Source organism: Protopterus annectens, chromosome 1.part2 (assembly GCF_019279795.1).
Source record: "Protopterus annectens isolate FY-2018-M chromosome 1.part2, PAN1.0, whole genome shotgun sequence".
In the NCBI taxonomy this organism is placed as follows: Eukaryota; Metazoa; Chordata; order Ceratodontiformes; family Protopteridae; genus Protopterus; species Protopterus annectens.
This window is the reverse complement of record NC_056727.1, coordinates 823,881,636-823,906,156: the sequence shown is the minus strand read 5'-3', so window position 1 is coordinate 823,906,156 and position 24,521 is coordinate 823,881,636. Positions and strand designations below refer to the sequence as shown.

Here is a 24,521-nt window from a genome sequence, read left to right as displayed (position 1 = left end):
TGAGTGCAGAGAGACAGGACAGAAAGAGGTTAACGAAAGTTTGATTTTTAACATTTTGTCACACCCATTGACTGAAAACCAGGTGAGACTTTTAAATAAAGGGCTTTGTTTTGTTCCAGCAAAGAAAGCTGATTTAACTGATGTAATAAAAGACCTTAGACTTTTTGGCCGGACTTTAACACTTAAAACTTTGTTTGGCAACAGCCCTCATATGACCAGCAATTTATTTAAAAAACCGAGTACGTTTATTCCACCATGTAATGCAGTTATTGAAACATTCCTTGACGTCTGTGACCGAGAACTAAGAGAGAAGTTGGATGTGAGCAAAAATTGCAGCTCTAACATTTTCTTTAATTTGAGCAAAGATGAATATCATGCTATGATTGATTTAAAACACATGCATTCTATTGAAATAAGACTGGCAGACAAGGGAGGGGGAATAGTGGTGATGGATAAACAGCTGCATGTTGAACAAATGTTATGATTATTAGATGATGATGACTCCACATATTAGAATATATCTAACAATGCTGTAAGAAGTGTTATTGATAAAGTATCCTTTTTGATGTTTGATTTGTTAATTACCGGTATGGTTAATGAGGAACTGTCTGAATACTTTTCGGTCAGTAATCCCACTATACCTGAGATTTACGGCTTACCTAAGATACATAAGCATTTGTCAGTTCCACCCATGTGCCCCATAGTCTCGGGTAAAGGATGGGTTACTGAACCTCTATCTATTTTTATTGAGAAGAATCTACATCCACTCCTATCTAATTGTGAGACTGTGCTAAGAGATTCCAAGGTCTTTCTTGAAACTCTTAGGATGAAATGGATGAATATAGATACCATCCATTGTTGTTTCTTGGTAACAATGGATATAGAATCATTACTCACGGTGATTCCGAATGAATGGGGAATAGAGACCATAAGGGAACTACTTCACAGTGTAGATTATAACAAGAACAAATGTGACCTCATTTGTGCTTTGTTGGATATAGTACTAACCAATAATGTTTTCTTATTTCAACAACAGAAATACTTACAGAAGGTTGGTGTGGCTATGGGCACAGCTTGTGCGAATAGCTACACCGACCTTTCCTTGGTTCAATGGGAACGCACACATGTGTTAACCAATAGTACATATGGCAGGTATATCGAGTGGTATGTAAGGTTTGTGGATGATATATTTTTGCTGTGAAATAGTACAGAGGTAGAGCTAAATGCATTTTTCAGTTACCGCAATAATACCACTCAATTTCTTAGATTTACCTCTCAATATTCCATGACTGAAATTGACTTTCTTGATGCCAAAGTAAGAAAAGATGAGTTCAACCAGATTAGAACTGGTTTGTTTAGGAAACATGTTAGAAAAAACACGTTCCTACATAACACCGGTATGCATCCGAACCACACCAAGGTCAACATCATCAAAGGCCAAGTATACAGGATTATGAGACTGTTTAATGATGATGATGAACTACAAATAGCCCTGGACCAACTTAAATCTGAATTTTTAAACAGGGGCTATGATGCTAGCACTATAGATAGGTGTATTCTAGATGGTTAGAGCAATAGGGCGGGTAGATGTAGACGCTATTATGATACGCACACTACAACTCAAGCAAGCGGGCAAGTCAATGATCATGATGAGGTAAGGCATATACATACAGACACAGACAACACATTTAGGATGCCACTCACTTTTGCAAGCAACATAAGTGTAGTATGTGATGTAGTAACCAAAAATTGGGGTATTCTATCCACGATTGACAACCTACAGGGTTTAATTGGTACTAAGCCAAGTTTCACTTTTAGGAACAATAGAACATTGAGAAATGAACTATGTTATAGTAATGCCACAACCAATACGGTCAGTAGATCAGATAGATTAGGCACATACATGTGTAGAAATTGTGGAGCATGTAAACACATACACAATGGCAGGACTTTTACACATCCCTCGAAGAAATTCAGTCATAGCAGTAATCTCTACGCTGATTGTACCACATAAAAATGGTCTACTTCGCCGATTGTGTAGTATGCTACAGTTTCTACATAGGTAAGTCCAATAGATGCCTGAAGGACAGGATCCTCGAAAATTATAGGGATATTAGGAACTGCAAGGAGAATAGTGCGATTGCTATGCACAACATGAATACAGGACCTTAACATATTTTTAAATTTTTGGTTTTACAAATATTGTCTGAGAAATTAAGGTGGGGTAATTTATCCAATGACACAGAAGCTGCTGGGCAGAGATGGATTATTAGATTTAATGCAGACAAGACCCTGGGGTTGAATCAAATGGTGTCACTTAAACCTTTTTTAAAAGCTTGACCTTTGAAACATTGATTCTCTTGAAATTTTTGATTTTTAATATGTTACAATAGATTTTCTATATAATTTTTACATTGTATTTTAGATTGATTATTTATTTCTATATATATATTAGCATTTTATATTTAATACTAACATTTTTAATGTATGTATCTATATAAGCTGGATGCACTAGTATTGTATATATATATATATATATATATATATATATATATATATATATATATATATATATAAAATGTTGTTGCTAGGATTATCAGGTTTTTATTATATATAGTTATACACCATACAAGGTTATACACATTTCTTATTTATCTTAGCTATAATTCTTTTAGTGTATGGTCTTTTTATTTGCATAACTGTGCTAATATGTACTGATGCACTAATTGTTATGTCCTTATTGGGTACAACTGAAATTTTGAAACATCATGTGACTAACCTCCAGTATTTAATGAATTATGGGATTTTTAACTGTCTGATGAAGGGGTAGGTCCCTGTAAGCGCTTACTACTGTTTTGTAAGGATTTATTCTTTGCAACTCTCTATATTTCATCTTCTTTATTACACAAAAAAATGCATAGATTCTAAGTGCACTATAAGATTTTTTAGATTCAAATGAACCTCTTCTTATGATTGTATATCACCCCTCTTTTCACTAGATTCAATCTTGAACCCAAAATAAAATTAAAAACATATATTTCTAACATTCTTTCTCCCTTCTAGCTGGAAACATGTACATCACAGATATGCTAGTGTTCCCAGTAAGTATACATTTAACATACACATTAATTGTGATGAAGTGAATAAATTTGGGCTTACCATGATGTGGGGAAGAGGTGATTTTGGTGGATGGGGAGTTGATGGACCCTGGTCTGGGATGAATGACACCAGGGATAGAGAGGGGGATTTGGTGTAGTAGATGTATTATGAGGTCTACAGTTGAGTATTGTTTTAGGTGGGGGTAGAGATAGGGAAGATGGGGTGAGGGTAGGATTGGAAGAATCCTAGGCTTATATAGTATGGTTGTAATGGAGGAATAGAGTTCTGGAGAGATGGAAGAGAAGGATGGTATGCTGGTTGTTTGGAAGACTGCTGTGTGATGTGACAGTGGGTTGCGAGAGGGGTATGGGAGTTGTGTTAAGTAGGTGAGGGTGGAAAGTACTGCTAGGATTATTGTTAAGTATAGAAAGGGTGCAGAATGGGACATATTGTAGTTGGGTGTAATTTATGGTGTTATAAAGAGAGAGGTAGGAGGAGTGAGTGGTAATTGGCTAGTGGGAGTTGTGGGAGGGGTTGGGGATAGATAAATGTGCAGGTAGTGGGGGCGGGTGGAATATAGGGGCAGAGAGTGAGCGGAGTGAGCCTGAAGGGCGAATGGAGTTGGCAAAGCACCCCCAGCTGAAGTGAACAGAGAGAAAGTATCAGTGGGTGCAGGTAAGACCAGGACTCTGTTGACAGTGTATACAGCTGTTAGGTATGGGCGGGTTGGTAGCACTTACTTTCAGTGTGCTTTACAAGATGGAGGTGCTGCTAGATCTTTGTAGGGGCTCTATGATATAGTTGAATGGCAGGCACCTTGAAAATAGGATGTGATACTGGTCAAAGGAAAGGGTTACAGATCTCTGCTGCCACCTACTGGGGAAATACAAAGGTACAGCAGAGTGGGATGGAAAGAGGGGTAGTCCCTGTGAGTGTGCAGATTGTCGGGGGGCATTAAGTACAAATATTACACACTATGATTCATCAGCAGATTGAAAAATAGAGGTACAGCTAAAAACCTGCAGGAGCTTACATAAAAACAGTGGCAGCAACACACTTGTTTCCTGAGTGAGCAAAGTCTGACCAATAGTGTCGATGTCACAGTGGGATCTTTTGGTTTCCCAGACGGAGAAGATTTTGAGGCCGTGCAAGCTGGAAGAGAGTAAAAGAAAGAGATTCAGTTATTTTCTGAGTGTGAATGCAGAAAGGTGAGAGTATGGTGTATGTAGAGGGAGAGTGTGGGTGTGTGAGAGGTGTGAGTGGTGTGGGAAGATTGGAAGTGAAATGAGGAAGGTGGCACTGATAGTGTGTGCAGTAGGTAGGGCAGAGTTACAGAGACAGTAAGGCAGAATAGAGAGTAGAATGAGCAAACTATAACAATGCCCATACAGTTTTCATACCTTCATCTGTTATTCATTTCTTTATCCCTGATGCGAAGATTGGGGAAAGATGGGCGAATGCTGCCAGCCTAGTGAAATAGAATTTGATACATAATTCTGTTATTTGTATAAATAATTGTAAAATACAGGCTTGTGTTCTTAAATGAAAGAAAACAATGTAAATGTGAACTTCAAGATTGTTGCAACATTGCCATCTGCTGTAAGGAAAACCAAGCCAAGCATTTCAAATGTTCTTTGAAGTTACAATTATCTAAATGGTGGTGCCAAACCGGCTGGATGAACACATTCTTTCTATTGTCTTAACTTAAGGAATGACTGCTAGAGTATACATGTGAAATGTCTTTTATTGTTGTTGTTTCTTGAGCAGGTGTTAGATGGCTAAATAATGCAGTTTGTTGGCCTGGGAACTCCAGACTTAAGTGTCAAAATAATGTAATGTGTATACTGGGAAAACCTAAGTGTCAAAATGATGTAATCTGGGAGGGCCTTAGCAGAGCTGTTTGTTAGTGAGTTTAAAAACTATTGTTCAGTGAGAGACTGTAAGCATTTTGTCTTGGACCATCAACCCCAGCACTGCTTATGCTCTTTATATATGTAAGTAGGATTATAGCACTGTGTTTTCTCTTAAGAATAGCTAAAGATTAGAAAGTTAGATTGTGTTTTTCTTTGATATCAGACCTATCTTACTGTATTATTTTAAGTTTCTGTTTGATCTCTGAACTCTTTGATATCTCTGTGGTGTAGTAGTATTGTCTTTTGTTTTAATTATTTATTATTAAATATTTTAAAAACCTTTACCCGTGTTTGGTTTGTGTAGAGATAAGTAGACTCTAGAGTACATTGCATATTTATAGAGTTTATTGTAATAGGCCACTCTAATAAGCCTTAGACTGAATAGTCACATTACCAATTGGATAATAATATTGCACAGTAATAATTGGACACCCTTTCAAGGGCCTTTGGGTAGCTGATAATTGTTAGCTGGTGGTGGCAGAAATTACTACCGTATAGTCTAGGTAAAGGGGCACAGCTGGAGAATCTGTGTCAGCCTTTCCCAGGAGTGTCTGTGAAGTTGTATAAATACTTATCTCAAAAGTGTGGGTGTGTGTGAGCTACCTGGGCAGGGACATGAAGCACTGGTTGGACAGAGAGGGTACTGGAGGTTAACTTGCCAGCTAGGCTGAGATCTGGACCCTATAGCTGTGCCAGTGAGGAGCCTTATTGGGGACCTGGGGAGCCAGGGAGCAACCAGCCCCAGACTGACTGTGATCTCTGTGTGCACTTAAGGGAAATTATACTTTGCTGTGTGTATTTGTTATCCTTTCCTCTTCAGTGAGACGACCTCCCTGGTGTTAGTGGTGAGGATTGAGGCTCCTTGATTGATGGGCCAGAGCACGGTCATCACACCTCCATTTAATATTTTACAGAATATTGATGTCTCACTTCTGTTTATTTCTTCATAATATTCATAACCTAATCCATTTATTTCTGGTGCTGATTCTGCCCTTTCAACTTTTACTATTTCTCCCATTTCTGCCATAGTAAGCTTTTTCTAGAGAATTCTTAACATTTTCAGATTTTTACAATCTATACTTCTTCTTGTACTCCATTATTTTCATACATTGTACACACAAATGCTTCCAAAATTTCCATTATTTCTTTATATTTACATGTAATATATCATTCTTCATCAAATATTGCATCTATTCTTCTTTTAATTTTACCTCTTTCCCCCAAAATAGTCAACATTCTTAAGAGTTTTTTTTTCCTTTTAAAAAGAATCTTTGAGCAACATTTTTAAACCTTTTTTCTCTATTTTATACAGCTCTCTTTGGACAGGTGATCCACTGTGGCAACCCCTATCCAGGAAATGCTGAAAGAAGAAGAAGAAGAAGATACAGCTCTCTTTCTATTTCTTTTATTCTACCACCACATATGTTCTGTTTGTTTTCTATGTATTTTTATAATTTCAGAATGTACTCTTCCTATTCTTTCTTCACTCTTATTTTCAAAAATCAAAATATTTTCTTGTATTGTCTTTATAAGCACATCTTTCTGTACAATTGTCAGAGTCTATATTACATGCATGACCGCTTAAATGTTTGAATCTCTAAAGGTCAACCTTTAGAGATCGAACAGTTAAGCGGTCGACTTTTTAAAAAAAAATCCCCATTCCCGCACTGTAGTTCACTGAAGTGCGATCTCAGAGTTGGTATATTTAAGTAGCGGGGGGTGTGGTGGGCGCAGCCCCCCACGTGGGGGTGCAGGGGGGGCTTACCCCCTCATTAAACCCTCCCTTCATACTTTTTTATGTACTTTTCAACATTTTTGAACGCTTAAATGTTCGATCTGTAAAGGTTGACCTTTACAGATTCGAACATTTAAGCCTTTATTCCAGTAATATAGACCCAAATTTTTATAATATATTCTCATTACTATACGTTATTCCCATAAAACTGTATTTTCCCATTTCATTTTACTTGCTTTAACAACCTCACCAATCTTTTTTTATTCCTTTTTCTTTTATTACTTCTGTCATCCCCTATTCTAACCCATACTTCTTTATGATCTGAAAACTCAGCTATTTCTACCACATCAGTTATTTCTTTCATATCTTTTGAATACAAAGCAACACCATCTTTTTCAGTTCAAAAAGTCCCCATTTTACATGACCATTCTCTGTTTTTACCATTTTCAAAGCTCCATGTCTAATTTCCCTTATTACTTTAATATATTGTGTTATTTTTGTGTTGTCTTGTAACTTGCCTTATTGCTTTAATATATTGTGTTATTGTTGTGCCTTGTAGCTTCCCTTATTACATTTATATATTGTGTTATTTTTGTGTTGTCTTGTAACTTCCCTTATTACTTTAATATATTGTTGTCTTGTAACTTCCCTTATTACCTTAATATATTGTGTTATTTTTGTGTTGTCTTGTAGCTTCCCTTATTACATTTATATATTGTGTTATTTTTTGTGTTGTCTTGTAACTTCCCTTATTACTTTAATATATTGTGTTATTTTTGTGTTGTCTTGTAACTTCCCTTATTACTTTAAAATATGTGTTATTTTTGCGTTGTCTTATAACTTCCCTTATTACTTTAATATATTGTGTTATTTTTGTGTTGTCTTGTAACTTCCCTTATTACTTTAATATAGTGTGTTATTTTTGTGTTGTCTTGTAACTTCCCTTATTACTTTAATATTTTGTGTTATTTTTGTGTTGTCTTGTAACTTTCCTTATTACTTTAATATACTGTGTTATTTTTGTGTTGTCTTGTAACTTCCCTTATTGATTTAATATGTGTTATTTTTGTGTTGTCTTGTAACTTTCCTTATTATTTTAATATTTTATGTTATTTTTGTTCTAACTTCCCTTATTACTTTAATATATTGTGCTATTTTTGTGTTGTCTTGTAACTTTCCTTATTACTTTATTATATTGTGTTATTTTTGTGTTCTCTTGTAACTTCCCTTATTACTTTAATATATTGTGTTATTTTTGTGTTGTCTTGTAACTTCCCTTATTACTTTAAAATATTGTGTTATTTTGCGCTGTCTTGTAACTTCCCTTATTACTTTAATATATTGTGTTATTTTTGTATTGCCTTGTAACTTCCCTTATTACTTTAATATAGTGTGTTATTTTTGTGTTGTCTTGTAACTTCCCTTATTACTTTAATATTTTGTGTTATTTTTGTGTTGTCTTGTAACTTTCCTTATTACTTTAATGTACTGTGTTATTTTTGTGTTGTCTTGTAACTTCCCTTATTAATTTAATATATTGTGTTATTTTTGTGTTGTCTTGTAACTTTCCTTATTATTTTAATATTTTATGTTATTTTTGTGTTCTAACTTCCCTTATTACTTTAATATATTGTGCTATTTTTGTGTTGTCTTGTAACTTCCCTTATTACTTTAATATTTTGTGTTATTTTTGTGTTGTCTTGTAACTTTCCTTATTACTTTAATATAATGTGTTATTTTTGTGTTGTCTTGTAACTTCCCTTATTAATTTAATATATTGTGTTATTTTTATGTTGTCTTGTAACTTCCCTTATTATTTTAATATTTTGTTATTTTTGTGTTGTCTTGTAACTTCCCTTATTACTTTAATATACTTTGTTTATTTTTGTGTTGTCTTGTAACTTCCCTTATTACTTTAATATTTTGTGTTATTTTTGTGTTGTCTTGTAACTTTCCTTATTACTTTAATATACTTTGTTTATTTTTGTGTTCTCTTGTAACTTCCCTTATTACTTTAATGTATTGTGTTATTTTTGTGTTGGCTTGTAACTTCCCTTATTACTTTATATTTTGTGTTATTTTTGTGTTGTCTTGTATCTTTCCTTATTACTTTAATATACTTTGTTTATTTTTGTGTTGTCTTGTAACTTCCCTTATTACTTTAATATTTTGTGCTATTTTTGTGTTGTCTTCTAACTTTCCTTATTACTTTAATATACTTTGTTTATTTTTGTGTTGTCTTGTAACTTCCCTTATTACTTTAATATTTTGTGTTATTTTTGTGTTGTCTTCTAACTTTCCTTATTACTTTAATATCCTTTGTTTATTTTTGTGTTCTCTTGTAACTTCCCTTATTACTTTAATGTATTGTGTTATTTTTGTGTTGTCTTGTAACTTTCCTTATTACTTTAATATTTTGTGTTATTTTTGTGTTGTCTTGTAACGTTCCTTATTACTTTAATATACTTTGTTTATTTTTGTGTTGTCTTGTAACTTCCCTTATTACTTTAATATTTTGTGTTATTTTTGTGTTGTCTTGTAACTTTCCTTATTACTTTAATATACTTTGTTTATTTTTGTGTTCTCTTGTAACTTCCCTTATTACTTTAATGTATTGTGTTATTTTTGTGTTGTCTTGTAACTTCCTTATTACTTTAATATTTTGTGTTATTTTTGTGTTGTCTTGTAACTTTCCTTATTACTTTAATATACTTTGTTTATTTTTGTGTTCTCTTGTAACTTCCCTTATTACTTTAATGTATTGTGTTATTTTTGTGTTGTCTTGTAACTTCCCTTATTACTTTAATATTTTGTGTTATTTTTGTGTTGTCTTGTAACTTTCCTTATTACTTTAATATACTTTGTTTATTTTTGTGTTGTCTTGTAACTTCCCTTATTACATTAGTAGACTGTGTTATTTTCCTTCTCCTTCCTCAAATTGCAGTTAATAACTCCCACCATAATAATTGACATATTTAATAGGACAAAGTTTTTAAATTCATCAGATATCTTTTTCCTCTCCATCATATTAGTGTATGCATAAACTATAATTATTCTCACCCATTCTTTCCCTTTTCCTTATACCACACATCACTGGTCTTCCAGATAGCAGTACCATCCCATCCAGTTTGTTATTTCTTCAGTTAAAAAGGCCTATTCCTGAATGCATATCACTCCCCCACTAACTGTATACCCTTTTGATCCCATATTGCCTCAGTTATTTTCCTTTTTTCTTTATTCATGCATCTCATATCTACAAACATAACCTACATACTTACCTTGAGTCACTAACACACTCATTCCAAATACAATATACATTTAATGCTAAGATTCCCAAGTCATCCCTTCCTTATTTTTTTGTTTCTTTATTTCCACTTTTTACTTTTCTTTGATTTTCTTACTTCATTGATTTGTCATGTTTTATTCCTGTTCTTGCCTCCCAGTGCTGCATGTCTGTTTCATCTTACACTATAGTACTTTCTCTTTGTAAACCATTTTATACCCTTTCCCCTCTTCCTTCTCTATATTAGTTGCATTTTCACCTTCAGTTATCTTCCTCATAATAATTTATCCACCAATATCTTTTGTTACATTAACAGCAGATTATATTCTAAAATATTCACTTTTTCTTATAGCCTGTCACATTCTAGTATAGGACAGTCAAAAAAATGTCCAAGTTCACTGCATATTCTACATTTATATCTACAATTTTCAGTGGTATGTCCCTGTTCCTCACTAATTGCATCTTATTTTATTACAGCTTCGCATGAAGTGCCTGCCATCCCTACAAAAAATGATTTAGGTTGACTCCAATATCTCACTGTTCCCTGTTTCCCAGTCACATTTATAATATATGAAATATTCTGCAATTTACTCTTATGTGCAGCCAATTAAATCCATGCATACTGTCCCCCATCCAAACATAACTATCATTATCCATTTCTAACCTCATGCACTATACTGAAAACAGACGAAAATGTCTTTAACTAAAATGTCAGATGTTCTGAACTGTAAATTTATTTTCTTGCCTGACTGCAGTTCCGAGTTCTGAAAAAATACCACTCATGGTCCAAATAAGCTTCTTTTCTACATTTCATTCATAACATTTTCAAGAAGTAAAAGCTTTGAAAGAAACCTCACAAAAGTCTTATGTTCCTAAATTTATTAATTCTTTTAAGTACTGCACTTTAAACCCAAGGGAAGAAAATACTGTACTGACCATAACTTCATACCGTTAACACTGCTACTGTTCTTTGTTTTAATTTTTACCACTGGTCTTCTCTTCTGGTTTTGTTGTATTTGCACCAGTTTTTGTTTTCTTTCAGCTTCAAATTTGAAAAAATGTTCCTAATGCTTGCAACAACACCTCATTTTACGTGCATGCTTTTAAAACGCAGTACTCCACTGTCCAATCATACCTCCAAACTGCTGTCTGCACCTTTTGATAGTCCAGCTTCTTTTCCCCAATTCATCTGGCAACATCCTCTGTTACCTTTCCCAGCATGTAGTCTACCACACTTCAAACTTACTTCCTCGTCAGTTTTTGGCTTTACCCAATCCATTTTCTTCATCAGCACAGTAGTTTCCAGACCTCCTTCTTCCAACTCTATAATAACAACAATCTCCTCTCTTCCAGAATCCATTTACAATAATGCAATATTCTGCAGGACTCCACTCTCATCCTGTGTTCATCTTTCCTCCATCTTGGAAGATGTTGACCTTGGCAGCAGTCCTCTGGTGCTACCTAGCAGCCAGATGGAGTAAGGAAATTTCCAGAGCAAGGAAAAAAGAGTAAGGAAATTCCCCTGGTGCCCTGGACAAGTTTCCCATAGTTACAATGAATGCCATTTTGGGTCTCCCTGAAAAGAGTCTCTGTGGTTCTTGTGGGGCTAACATTGTTAACAAAAGCATAAAAATGATACTTTCCTGAGAATTGCTAAAGAGATATTAAGTGGCATTCGTATATGGCTGCCAGATTTTGAATTCTCTTTCTGACAAATTAAAAATAGCACCAAAACTGCAGTCCTTTATTTCAAAGAAACTAAAATTATTACTACAAACAGAAGCATGTAATAAATGTCTAGCAGCTATCACATAATGGTTATGAGCATATCATAAGAACAGTATAAAGATAATCTGTTATACTTCAAAAAGTAGGCCCATATTGTCGTCTAACTAGTTTTAGTGTTTGTCATTTTTGAACTCTTTCATTATCTTTATTTTTGTTCTCAGTTTATATCATGAATTAAAAGGTGCTTGTTGTCTACCTCACCTTAATGTAAAACAAAATAAAGCGATAAGAATAAAGTACAGTTGTGTAATTAAACTTACCATATGTTCAGTTAAATCACTGCTTCAGTAGCCTAAGCTATATAGGTTATATCCTGCCTTGGATATAACAGCTTGCCTGTCTTCCTAAGCTTGGTTTCTCTTCACGTGTGCCCAGCCTGCTGTTTGCATGAGCTTCATATGGAGAAAACCAGAAACCTGTAGGCCAAAAGCTTAAGGACTCATTAATTTCTTTAAAAAAAAGTAACCAAAGCAGTGGATAGTGATTATGCAGCACGTGTAGCATATCTGGGCTTGTACAAGGCCTTTGATATTATTCCCCATGCCAGCATTATCAACAGACTTTTTAATTTGAGTATAAATCCTTATATTCATGTGGTGGATAGCTAACTGGTTGTCTGAGAGAACTTGTGTGCTGGGAGTTGCCGGTGCTATTTCTGAAAATAAAAATAAATTACCAGTGATGTAGCACAGGGGGCTTTGTCCCTCTCTTATTTAGCATCTGTTTCTCAGACCTTCAGGCTAGCTCTCCTGAACTGTGGTTATGCAAGTTTGCAGATAAATGTTAATTAGGTGTTGTTTGATCTTCCACTGACTCTCAGTTGTTGCATGAATTACACCATGCAAACACTGTTAACAATTGGTACAATGGTCAATGGCCTCAAATTAAATAAATGTGAAAAAAATTGTAGCACAGTTCACTTCGATAAACAAAACATATAGGTGATACACTCCTTTCAGTAAGACACTGTTGTAAGGGACCTAGGCACTCGTCTTTATAATTTGTTATTGTTTGACCGTCATGTCTCCATAATAGTTTGCAAAGCCTTTTATCTGGCTCATCTAATTTCCAAAAGCATCTCCACCAATTACAGAGATGTATTAATTCTCCTTTACTTGTATCTCATCAGATCTGTTATCGAATGTAATGCACCCTTTGGCATACATTTGTCAGGGAATATCACTCAACCATAGGTCTCAACCTCTTAAGAGGCCATTGTGGAACACAGACTCCAGCAATGTGTGACAGACAGTCAAAATGTGGAACACCCTATTTTTGCACTGCACAGAAACTCACCATTTCCATGGGGCCTGGTTGAAGTATCATTTCTGCCAGAATTATAAAGTTAGTGAATACTTTACATTTGTAAAATTCGGTAAAACACATCAGTAAATGAAATAAAGTCAGCGGAAACCATTGATAAAATGCAACATGCTCAGTAGAACATCACTACATAACAGTATTCAAGTGCAACTATTTAAAAAAAAACAAGGTTCAAGGCTCCATAGAGCACCCCTGCAATACCAGGCTACAACTCTTACCACACTTTTTGGCCACCAAACCAAGACCAAAACACTAACGGTGGAGGAGTGTCCATATTCACCAAAGATATTCACACCTCCAGGCTAGTTGCCCAACACAATGCATCTGAAATTCTCCAGGTGCAACTAACACTAGGTAAGACTGCAATCCAAATTCCCCCACCATGCACCAAGATTCTCACTACACCTTTCTAAACATACTGGAAAATATTAAGATTCAACCAAGCACCCTAATACTGGGTGATTTCAACTACCCTGCCATTAACTGGGAAAACTACTCCGGTACCAACACCTTTTCCTAACGGTTCTTGGAATTCATAAATTCCAATGCCCTGGATCAACTAATCCATTGTCCCACCAGGGGCTGCAATATCCTAGACCTGGTCATTACCAACATGGGAGATAGATGCTCCACACCAGTGGTCACCCCCTCATTGGTCAGGTCTGACCATAATCAAATCACCCTTGACATCCACATCCCACCCCCACCACCCAGTAAGGAAACCTCCGTAAAAAAACTTCTCCAAAGCCAACTTCATGCTACTCAAGTCTGAAGTGACAAACTTCATGACACCCATGCAGATGGGAGCTGAAGGTTCGACTGTGGAATCATACACTAAGGCACTGTATGAGCACATCCACTCGTGCATGAATTGTGCCATCCCACATAGAACCAAGATGTTCTCCTCCAAAAAAAAAAGGAAGCCAATCTGGTGGTCCCCTGCTATAAACAAACTATACAACAGAAGAAAGAAACTGTTGCAAAAAAAGAGGAAAATCCCAGGATGCAAAAACTTCCTTACCAGCCTCAGTAAGAAGCTGAGATTCCTCATAAAATCCTCCAAAGCTAGTTATGAAAATAAAATTGCCAACGATTCCAAAGACAACCACAAGGCATTCTATAGTTATGTCAAGAATCTAAATGGCAATGCTCAGATATGCTCTGAGCTACAACAGAATGGCATTAAATATACTGATCCCAAGGATATTGCCAATATCCTGGCAGATTGATTTAGTGCCAACTTCACCCCCTTCTCACCCCCTAAAGGGCCCATCTCAATACCAAAAGATTGCCAAATTCCAGTAATCATGGCCACACAGGTAAAAACCGCACTCGCCAAAGCTAAGAATACAGCATCCATGGGACCAGATGACATCCCGAGCTGTGTACTACATGAACTACAAAATGAACTGGCACCTCACTTAAGTGTCATGTTTAATCATAGCCTCACATCAGGCTTCATGCCCACTGAGTGGCACACAGCAACAGTTATTCCACTCCGCAAGGGGGGATCCACCTTGGATCCCGGGAACTACTGTCTCATCAGTCTGAAGAGTCTGATCTGCAAGGGCATGGAATGCATTATCATGGAACTTATAAACAAAGACATTGGCAACCATCAAACACTGGACCCCACCCAGTTTGGGTTTGTGAAGGGCCGATCTTGTCTCCTGAACCTGACTGACTCCTTCGAATCAGTCTCCAGAGCTGTGGACGAGGGTAAGGCGGTCCACACAGCCTATCTGGACTTCGCCAAGGCCTTCAACACCATCCCCCACTCTGGAATCATAGATAACCTTACTAAGCTGGGTGTAAATCCCTACGTCACTTGATGGGTTGCCAACTGGCTTACTGACAGAACCCAGACCTTAAAAGTAGCAGACTCCAAATCCAGCTCCAGACAAGTGACAAGTGGAGTACCTCAGGGTTCAGTCCTGTTTGGCATCTACTTCTCTGATGTACAGGCTAACACTAAGGGACTCTGGCTAACAAAGTTTGCAGATGACTGCAAACTGTGAGCCATTATTTAATCCCCTATGATGTGGATATTCTACAAAATGGCCTTACAGAAACAAGATGCTTGGTGGCAGAGCCATGGGCTCAAGCTTAATGCCAAGAAATGTATAGTTATCCCCTTTGGGAAAAAACATGTACCCATGAATTACCACATAGGTGGCAGTGCACTAAACACCAAAAGTGTGATGAGAGACTTAGGGACACAGGTGGACAGTGGTCTCACCTTCAATAACCACATCGCCACAACAGTCAGGAAATCCTTCTATATGGCACACCTCATCACTAAGGGTTTTCATCCAGAAATAAGGAGGTCACTGTCCCACTGTACTCATCCTTCATTAGACCCATTATAGAGTACAACATCCCGTTTGGTATGTACCTCACAAGACATCTGCAACAGCTGGAAAGGCCGCAGAAATACATCACTAAAAGAATCACAGGCCTAAAGCAGATGCCCTATGCTGACCGTTTAAAAAAACTCCAACTATACTCTGTGGCATATTGTCTACTCAGAGGCAATCTCTGCTTAACATACAAAGCCATGTCAAACCCTGAGCTGTTGGACATGCTCCAGTTAAAGAAATCCCAATCCCTCAGAGCCATACACTCCAGCAATCTAAACCTTGTCATCACAATAAACAAAACATGCTTCAGGGATAGGTTCCTGACCCAGAGACTCCCCATTCTTTGGAATAGACTGCCCATACATGTCAAGCAGAGCACCTCCTTGGCCCTCTTCAATAGGAACCTTGATGATTGGATGGGAGATAGGAAATTCACCCCGAGGATCACATCGGTCGCCCTGATAGACAGGGGTCCAGGGAAGTAAATATTGTGGGAAGAAATATCCAGGGAATTGTTATGGCTAGGCTTGTATAGGCCCTAGGGCCGATAGCCTAGTACCAACCTATGAACCTATGAACATGTTCTTCAGCTCCTGCTTTCCAATCCCTCCACATCTTCTCCCAACTAAATCTATTAACTCAACCAATCAAGGACAAATAAGAGCAGAATCTGAGACAAACCAAGAATTAATCAGGGCCACTTTTAAGATATTACTACCATTACCTTGAGACACTGACAGACTAAGAGAATGTGAATTAATGTACACTTTCTGAAGTCTGTAACTTGTCATTATTTGTTAAATAAAATGCACTGCCTTTTCCCCAAAAGTCACTTGCCCAGCTTGAAACATTGACAGAACAGAGAATGTGAATTAATATACATTTTCTGAAATACGTTTATAATGCTAATTCTTGCCATTTGTTAAGTGTAATTCATCACACTTTCTCCAAAAGTCATCACTTTCAAGAGGGATTAAAAGGGACAGAGCTAATATTGGAGTCAAAATCAGGCACTGATCAAAACATAAGTAAAATAAGCAAAGTTAGGTGAATAAAACATAAATAACCAAACACTGACACTATGTTGTTTGAGTCTTATACATTGTTCTTACATCAATGAAATGTTGCATTGAAAAACCTGGTGTGGTTCTTTGGCTAGGATGGCAAAAGTCTTCACAGAAACTTAAGCTTACAGGAAAATATTATCTACATTTCATGAGCGGAGAGGTGATCTGCTGTGGCGACCCCTAACCGGGAAAAGCCAAAAGAAGAAGTAAGATGTAAACAGTAATGAAAAGTCAGAGAACTATTTACAGAGAATATTTTCTATTATATATATTATTCTACACAGTCAGATACTTACCACTGGCCAGTAAGGAAACAAAGTAGCTGCAGATCCACAAGGCCAGTAGTCTACAACCATTGAATGCAATCAGGAAGAAAAAAAATAATCCAAGGCAGAGGTATAGCTCCCAGGCAGCAAAAGAAGTTAGCAGCCCAGAAACAGCACCACCACAACCATTCTGCCCAAAATAAAGCAAATCTCATCCCTTTTGTAAACTGGTTTTTAGTGGTCTGGTGTACAGTCACTGTACCTGATGAACTGTAGTGCACACAGCAACTTCTGTTCTGCCAGTGCCACCTCGTCCAGTCTCTGTATCCTCTCCATCTTATCCATGGTCAGAGCGAATTACTGTTCAAACGAATACTCCTTAGCTTGAAAGTATTGCTAGTGTCATGAAAAATGGTAGTGGCACATGACTGGCTTATTGCAAAGGAGAGCCACCACTGTTCAATGCAGAACAGCAGAACAGTGGGCAAAATGATCACAAATGTGAAGCGTTCCATGCAATCTGGAACATTATTGCTACTCAGCACTCAACTTCAGAGAACTCTCGGATTGATAACTAAAAAGATCAATGACCTCAAAAATCCTTCTTGTCAAGACAGACTGACAGCTACTGTCTTATCTCAGTTTCCTACAGACTCCTATGTGAAGATCTGTAACTAGCCTTTTGAGCCATAAAAGATCCAACTTTCTTCGACATTCTATTCCACCACAGAACAAAAGGCACCTCAAATAAGCAGTTAATGGAACTAAAACCTGCATCAACAGATAGTGTATTGTGCCGTGAATAAGCCCATAGTTTTGTTATTGCTCATATCAGTTCTTTTACATTCCACAAAAAGTTTCCCCTAACTTTTTGTTACAAAGTTACAAAGCTGAGACTGCTATTTTAGTTACAGAGCAAAAAAAATGCAGCATTTCTTGCATTGTGTTCTCCTTCAAACATTCAGACAATAATGTATTTGAAGGTTATTTGATATCTAACCCAGCCTTAAATATGTGTTAATTTAGTGATTGCATATAATATTTACCATATTCAGTGCTATGACACAATTAAAGAGCTAGGCAAGCAAAAACACGGACGTAATTAAAATATGTCACAGCACAGAAGATTCAAAAACAAATAATCATTCAGAATAATAACATGAAATCAAATACTTTGTGAAGACAGCTACAACTAGATTGCAGGAGATGACCCTACCTTTTCACTAGAAAATATAATTTAAGAGTGTCAGTGGGCTTCACCTTCGCTCCATAAAGTATAGTTAAGACAGATAGCAGTCTTCATCCATGCACCTTTTCATGATAGCCATAGAGGTTATCATGTCATCACAAGGTTCAGCTGAGGTGAATTTATGCTCTGCTTCTGTGCAGTTCATAGATTACAGCTTCCCGTGATTAAGTTGTTGATGGTCTTGCTCTGTGAACTGCATGGCTGCTAATAGGATATCTGAGAATACCACCACTGCATCCAGGAATTTATGTCTAGTTCTCACGTCTTGGAAGGATGATTTACAGATGAGTTTTATCATAAGGGAACTGTATCCATATATATTCTCAGACATTGACTAATTGTACATCAGCAGGGAATGTGATATCCCCAAAGCTACAAGTCCCCAAAATAGAAGCTACATAAAGAGAAATAGCAGCTAAGATTGTTTATTCAGGACAATCACAACACATAAATAGCCCAGCATGCTTTTGCAGGGAAAAATGTATCTGCACATGTAGACTTAGTCAAGCTAAAACTGATTCTTGAAATATGTGTGTCCTCTTAACTGCACTTTAGGAGGGCATAAAGAATATGGCTTCAAGAAGGCATACTGCTCTTATATTACACAACAGTACAGGGATTCTGATGAGCTTTAGATAATGTTTGTACCAAAATGGCTATGGAATTTAAGGGTTACTTACACTTTATGGCTGGACTGTAGCAATCTCTGCTTGTTATACAAGGATGTGATCTTAAATGTAAATAAAAGATCATGTAAACTCTATATCTAAGGATAATTGTAAGGTAAAAGGAGGGTTTGTAATGTGGCACAGTATCCGATAGCTGAATTTCATCATAATGTTTGTAAAGTTCCACACAGTAGTTTACAGTAAAAGGCAGTCTGTGATAGCATTTTCTGAATTACAGGAATTTTGTAAACATCTATTTTCTAAGACAGTTTTACACGGTTATTGTAAACATTGTATTTTAACATTTATACAGAAGATATGTCTTACTTTGGGAGAAAAAGGGAACACATTCCTTTTAATTGAGAGGACTGTATTTATTACTGTGTTAGGGTCACTTTCATACATTGCAATGTTTTTGCTCTTATTTAAAGGTAGGGTAAAATGGACCACGTAATGGTACAATTAGAAAAGACTTAAGGAATAAGAAACAGTTTACACATTAAAATATGTATTATACATTTAGCCGACAATTACTTCATAGAGAGTGGAAAGGCAGACAGTGAAACATCAGTTCCTGTTTCATTGAAAAGTATGTGTGAGTCTGTATGCTTATGTGTGTGTGTGTGTGTGTTTGTGTGTGTGTGTGTGTGTGTGTGTGTGTGTGTGTGTGTGTGTGTGTCTGTGTGTGTGTGTGTGTGTGTGCGTGTGTGTGTGTGTGTGTTTGTGTCTGTGTGTTTTACGGTGAGATTAATGAACAGGGAAGTTATGGAAGCTTCTCCTCTTCCATGCTGTTATGCGTCTTCAGAGTTGTTTACTTGATGGATACAATGACTGATGTAATACTTTCATCAGAATAAGTTCCATTGAAAGTTACTTTTATTTCATTAACATAAACTCATTAAAGAATGATTTGTAAATGCTACACATGGCATTAGGTCCACCGCAAATACATTTTTTTGCATGCAGTAGCTTAATTCTTTTGAAAATCCACACACAATAAAGATGCCATTGAGGCTTTGGGCACTAAAGGATAAGTGGTCAAAATACATTCAGTTAAATGACGGCACATACTCATTCACAGAATGCCTTTGCTAAGATCACCTTCCTGAGCTCCCCTGTGAAACCAAGCAAAGTAAACAACTTCATGATGTCAGTTGAAAGAGAGTTCAAAAACTGTCGTCCAACAGTAGGAAAGGCTTAGATTAACTGACAGTTTACTGTATCTTGGAAACTTGTATGTACTGTGACTAGGAGTTTACAGGCAAAATAGTTTCACAAAAAGATATGGCAGCTTTGTAAATTACTTGTGTTGAGTTTAGAGAGCACATTGCAGCAATTCTGTGATAACAAATCCCTGTAATAACACTGTTGAACCACAGTAGGCCATTTACAGTCTTTATCCATCACAAGTACAGTGAATGGGTATAACTTCACTCTGTAATGTTACTGTGTAGAAGAGCAATACAGATGTTTCACATCAGGTTTATCAGATAAGTACACATTTACACCTGCTTCATACTCTAGGTCTGGGATACTCTTAATGAATTATTTAATGTGCTGCAAGAACATCAAATGTGGCAGATATATTTTCCAGGCAGTTGTCACATTGCAGGGAAGAGCATGTGACAGGGGAGCCTCAGCAGCACAAAATAATTATCCTCAGCAGGCACGATGATCTTTGTTTTGTTTTAATATGTGATAAGGCCATACTGCATCATCCATTCCCTAACTTGTTACAACTTAGCTTAGAGCTGCTGCTATTGATGATGATGCATATTATATACCATTGACACATCTACTAAAAATTGTTAGCTTTCCCTTGTAGGTCACGTGCATTCACCATGTGCAAAGCTAGTTTGACAGAAAGAGAAACATAGTGAACTAATACCAATCCCCTCAGGTACTCTGGCACAATCTGCTTGGCTTTCAGGGTAGCATTTTCCAGTGGAAACACCCAGTTCATGATAAATAATGCTAATTGTGGCTGTCAAGGCCAAGGAAGGCTAGAAGGTGCAACTCAAAGTCATTATGAAAACATTTAAATGTCAAAGTCAGAGCTTAGAATATTACCTCAACAGGATTTCCAGCATCTAAGTTCATATGGGTGTACTCAGAGAGCTTGGCATGGTATTTTTATCTCACACAATCCCTACAAGACACATGCTGTCTTTAAAGCATAGTCCATAGTCCTACACATAGTCAGGGACAAGGAATTTTCAGTTTTTTCCATGTAAAATACTATGAAATCCCAGTTTTAGACTAATTGATTATTGGATAAATGTGGAACTCTAATGGAATTTACCATTTTAAGCCAAAACTTTTACCATAACTTCTGTTTGTTATATTTACTATTTATGATACTGTCAACTTGGATTACTGGATATTCTATACTTCTCTTTTAATTTTGTGTACATATAAATGCAATAAAAATGATAATGGAATTGCAGTAATAGCTGGAAATTGCACTTAAAAGATTATAGGTATAATTCCTAGATTTTGTATCAGAAAATATAATTTATTTTTTAAGAACTGTAAGTCAGTGTTCATATCGTCATTTTTATCAGCTTCTTTAGTACCTGTAGCCTGTCATTTCAAATTTGGTTAAAACACCCATTTGCTGATAATAATTGCTGTGGTATGTTTCCACTGTTGGGGGTACGTGGCCATCATTAGTGCTTTATTAATTCAAATCTTCCAGGAAGCATCCTAGCTACAGCAGTAAGTAGAATGCAGCTGGGGAACGAGCGGCACTTTCCATAGTTCTAAGTGAATCACTAATGCTTTGTACCTGCTGCAAAGTCCTGTAATTAATCCGCTGTGTAAGTATGCTGTACTTCAGTGCTGTAATACTGCTTTCTGCCAGGGCCCTGACTGAAATTATCATTTGGATCAGTCCACCTACGTGTAACTAAATGAGAAATCGGAAAAGTACATAAAGAATACACCTGCTTGTCATTAATATCTGATATTTGTTTTCATCACTACAATCTCTGTTGAGCTAATGAGCTGCACATTGTCTGTCAATCAATGCAGAGATGTTGGACCTCCTAGCTTAGTCTCTAACCTGAATATAAATCCTGTGTGTTTTTTGCATAAACTGCATAGTGATCCATAAATAAAAAAATATAGTTAGGTCAGCAGCCATCTTGTGAAGTAACAGTATCAGCTGGTGACCTGATATTACTTTAGCACTTATGGTTACAAGTGCAGACTGTATCCCTCAGCACATTGGAAGTGGAAGAAATCCATCGTAAGTTTTGTTGAGTCAGTTCCTTCAGTTTATGACTCCATGAAATGCATGCTAATACAGAATCCTGTTTAATGTTCATAGCAGACTTAGTATAGGAAGTATGTCTCTAAATCTCATTATATTATTTCCCAGGCTCTGAACCATTTCTGTCTACTTCACATTTATATATTGATACTGCATCTCTATATCGCGTGTGTATTTCGATATTCATTGGTTGAATGCCAGTAGCACATTTCATTCTTATTAATTTATTTCCTGAATATCCAGCTTTTGTAATCCACACCTCTTTTGTCCTTTCTCAAATTAAAGATGTGCTGTTTCGGAAATAGTGTTTGTAATTTCTCTTTAACCATTTCTATCTTATTTAAAAAATAAAAGCTAATAAACGGATACATTATTTTGTTTTAATGCATGCTAATATCATATATTCCTGCTATATTGCATGAAACTATATAAAGTCCAGGAGGTAAGTTGGTGGGAGGGAGCTGGGTGTAGGAGTGGGAAGGTCAACTCAAGGGCCCCAGCAAAGAAGTCCAAATTTGGCACCACAATTGGTAAGTCCAATCCTAAACTCACACATTTTAGAGTTCTGGTGAGCAGGCTTAGATCCCTACATAGATGTAATTACATAATTTGTCATTTTCATGGATGAAGATTCCAGATTTTTGGATTGGTACAAATCCGGGTACTGGTAAGGAACTTGACATTTGAGATTGCTGCACATACCCTAAAAAATCTGTAAAACATTTATGGACATATTTATTATTATTATTATTATTATTATTATTATTATTAGTAGTAGTAGTAGTAGTAGTAGTATTATTAGTATTATTATTATCATCATCTATCTTACCAGAAATGTAATATTATCTAGGCATTCAAAAGATGAAATAACAGTGTCATGGAAATCAAGCATCCCTGCTGCACCTTGCTTCTATGTGTAGCTAAACTCTTGGACACTGATATTGTTGTATTGCCAAGTTTTTGTACTGTGGCATTCAGTCTGTTATAAATACAGACAGCATACAAAACTACTGCTCCTCAGTGTGCTATTCATTCTCTTTTACAGCACATTGTGCAAGGACTGACAGATGTATAGCTTTGCTTATGACCTGCACGTGAGTCAGCACTATAAGCAAACCACCTTTCAACCTGTATCTGGTATGCAGTGTGGTAGGCATCCTTCAATCCATGCAGAACTATATGCAAATAGTAACTTTCCATTTGTGCTGCCAGAATGGTAAAGCTAATCAAGAAAGTATTAATAAATAATTGCTGTCTTGTTGGTATTGTGGAAAGTTTCTTCTTAGACATTGGCCTGATGTTGCTATTTTAGTGTCATATTAGTGCAATATCTGAATGAGATGTATTTTCTTTTGCAGCATATATCTTATGGCAATGGAAGCTTACATGTAGATGCAGCATTTCAGCAAACCCTTTGGAGTGTAGCCCCTATTTGTTCGGGAAGTGAAGTAGCACAAGGTAGGCATTTCTCTTTCCTTATAATACCTCTTATATTCCCTTCCAACTGGCATTGTCTTGTAAAAATCAGTGTCATGCTATCTTAACAATATATTACAAGAGCGTATAACTGTATATATCTGACTGTGTTTATGAATGTGGTGATTATTAATAATTTATTTGCTACTGATTTTTCTAATCTGAATAAAACAGACTGCATCTAGTAAAATGTCATGTAGTGGATTACCCATCATGCTTCAATGTTACATATAAAATTGGAGGACTGCATCAAAAATCAGTGAATGCAAAAAAGAAGTTATGTACTCACCATAACGTTCCATGTTTGTTGTCCATCTCGCCGTTCATTCTTACAGTGATGGGTTCGGAGCCGATTCTCAGCTCCGACTTAGCCGAATACATAGCTGAAATTATCAAGCCTGGCTCGTGGCAAGTAAGTATCCTACAATGCAGTGGTGCAATTCCTCAGATCTTGTTTGCTACTACTACTGAATGAAATGTAAACTATATACATATATACATTATGTATATATATATATATATATATATATATATATATATATATATATATACAAATATATACTATACCCAGTAGAAGGAGAAACAAACTGAAACAAAGAACACCTGAAGGTAGTAAAAACATCCACCAGGTCCACAAGGAGTCTTTGGCAGAGGGGAAGGAGGGAGAGTTCATAAGAATGAACGGTGAGATAGACAACAAACATGGAACATTATGGTGAGTACATAACGTCTTTATGTTATGTTGACCTATCTCACCTTCATTCTTACAATGATGGGAAAGTGTCCCTACCACCTCTTCCCTGGGTGGCTCATGAGAGTACACCTTTAAGCACCATGGAACCAAAGGAAGCCCTGTCCCTGGAAGCCAAATCCACTTTGTAATGCACATAAAAGTATGAGGAGTGGTCCAAGTAGCTGCTGCACAAATACTATCCATAGGAATTCTGGCTTGAAAGGCAGATGACGTAGCCATTGCTCTAGTGGAATGAGCCTTCACTTTTAAAGGGAAATCTATGTGAT

At 36.4% G+C, this 24,521-nt stretch overlaps 1 protein-coding gene across 1 annotated transcript in view; it reads left to right on the top strand.

Moving 5' to 3' along the window:
- The window catches only part of RYR2 (ryanodine receptor 2), a 6,224,161-nt gene that overhangs the window by 1,738,070 nt on the left and 4,461,570 nt on the right, over positions 1-24,521 (top strand). Inside the window, exon 9 of the mRNA XM_044059048.1 lies at positions 23,384-23,483. Coding sequence (XP_043914983.1) covers positions 23,384-23,483 — 100 coding nt within the window. The remainder of the gene's footprint in view (positions 1-23,383; positions 23,484-24,521) is intronic.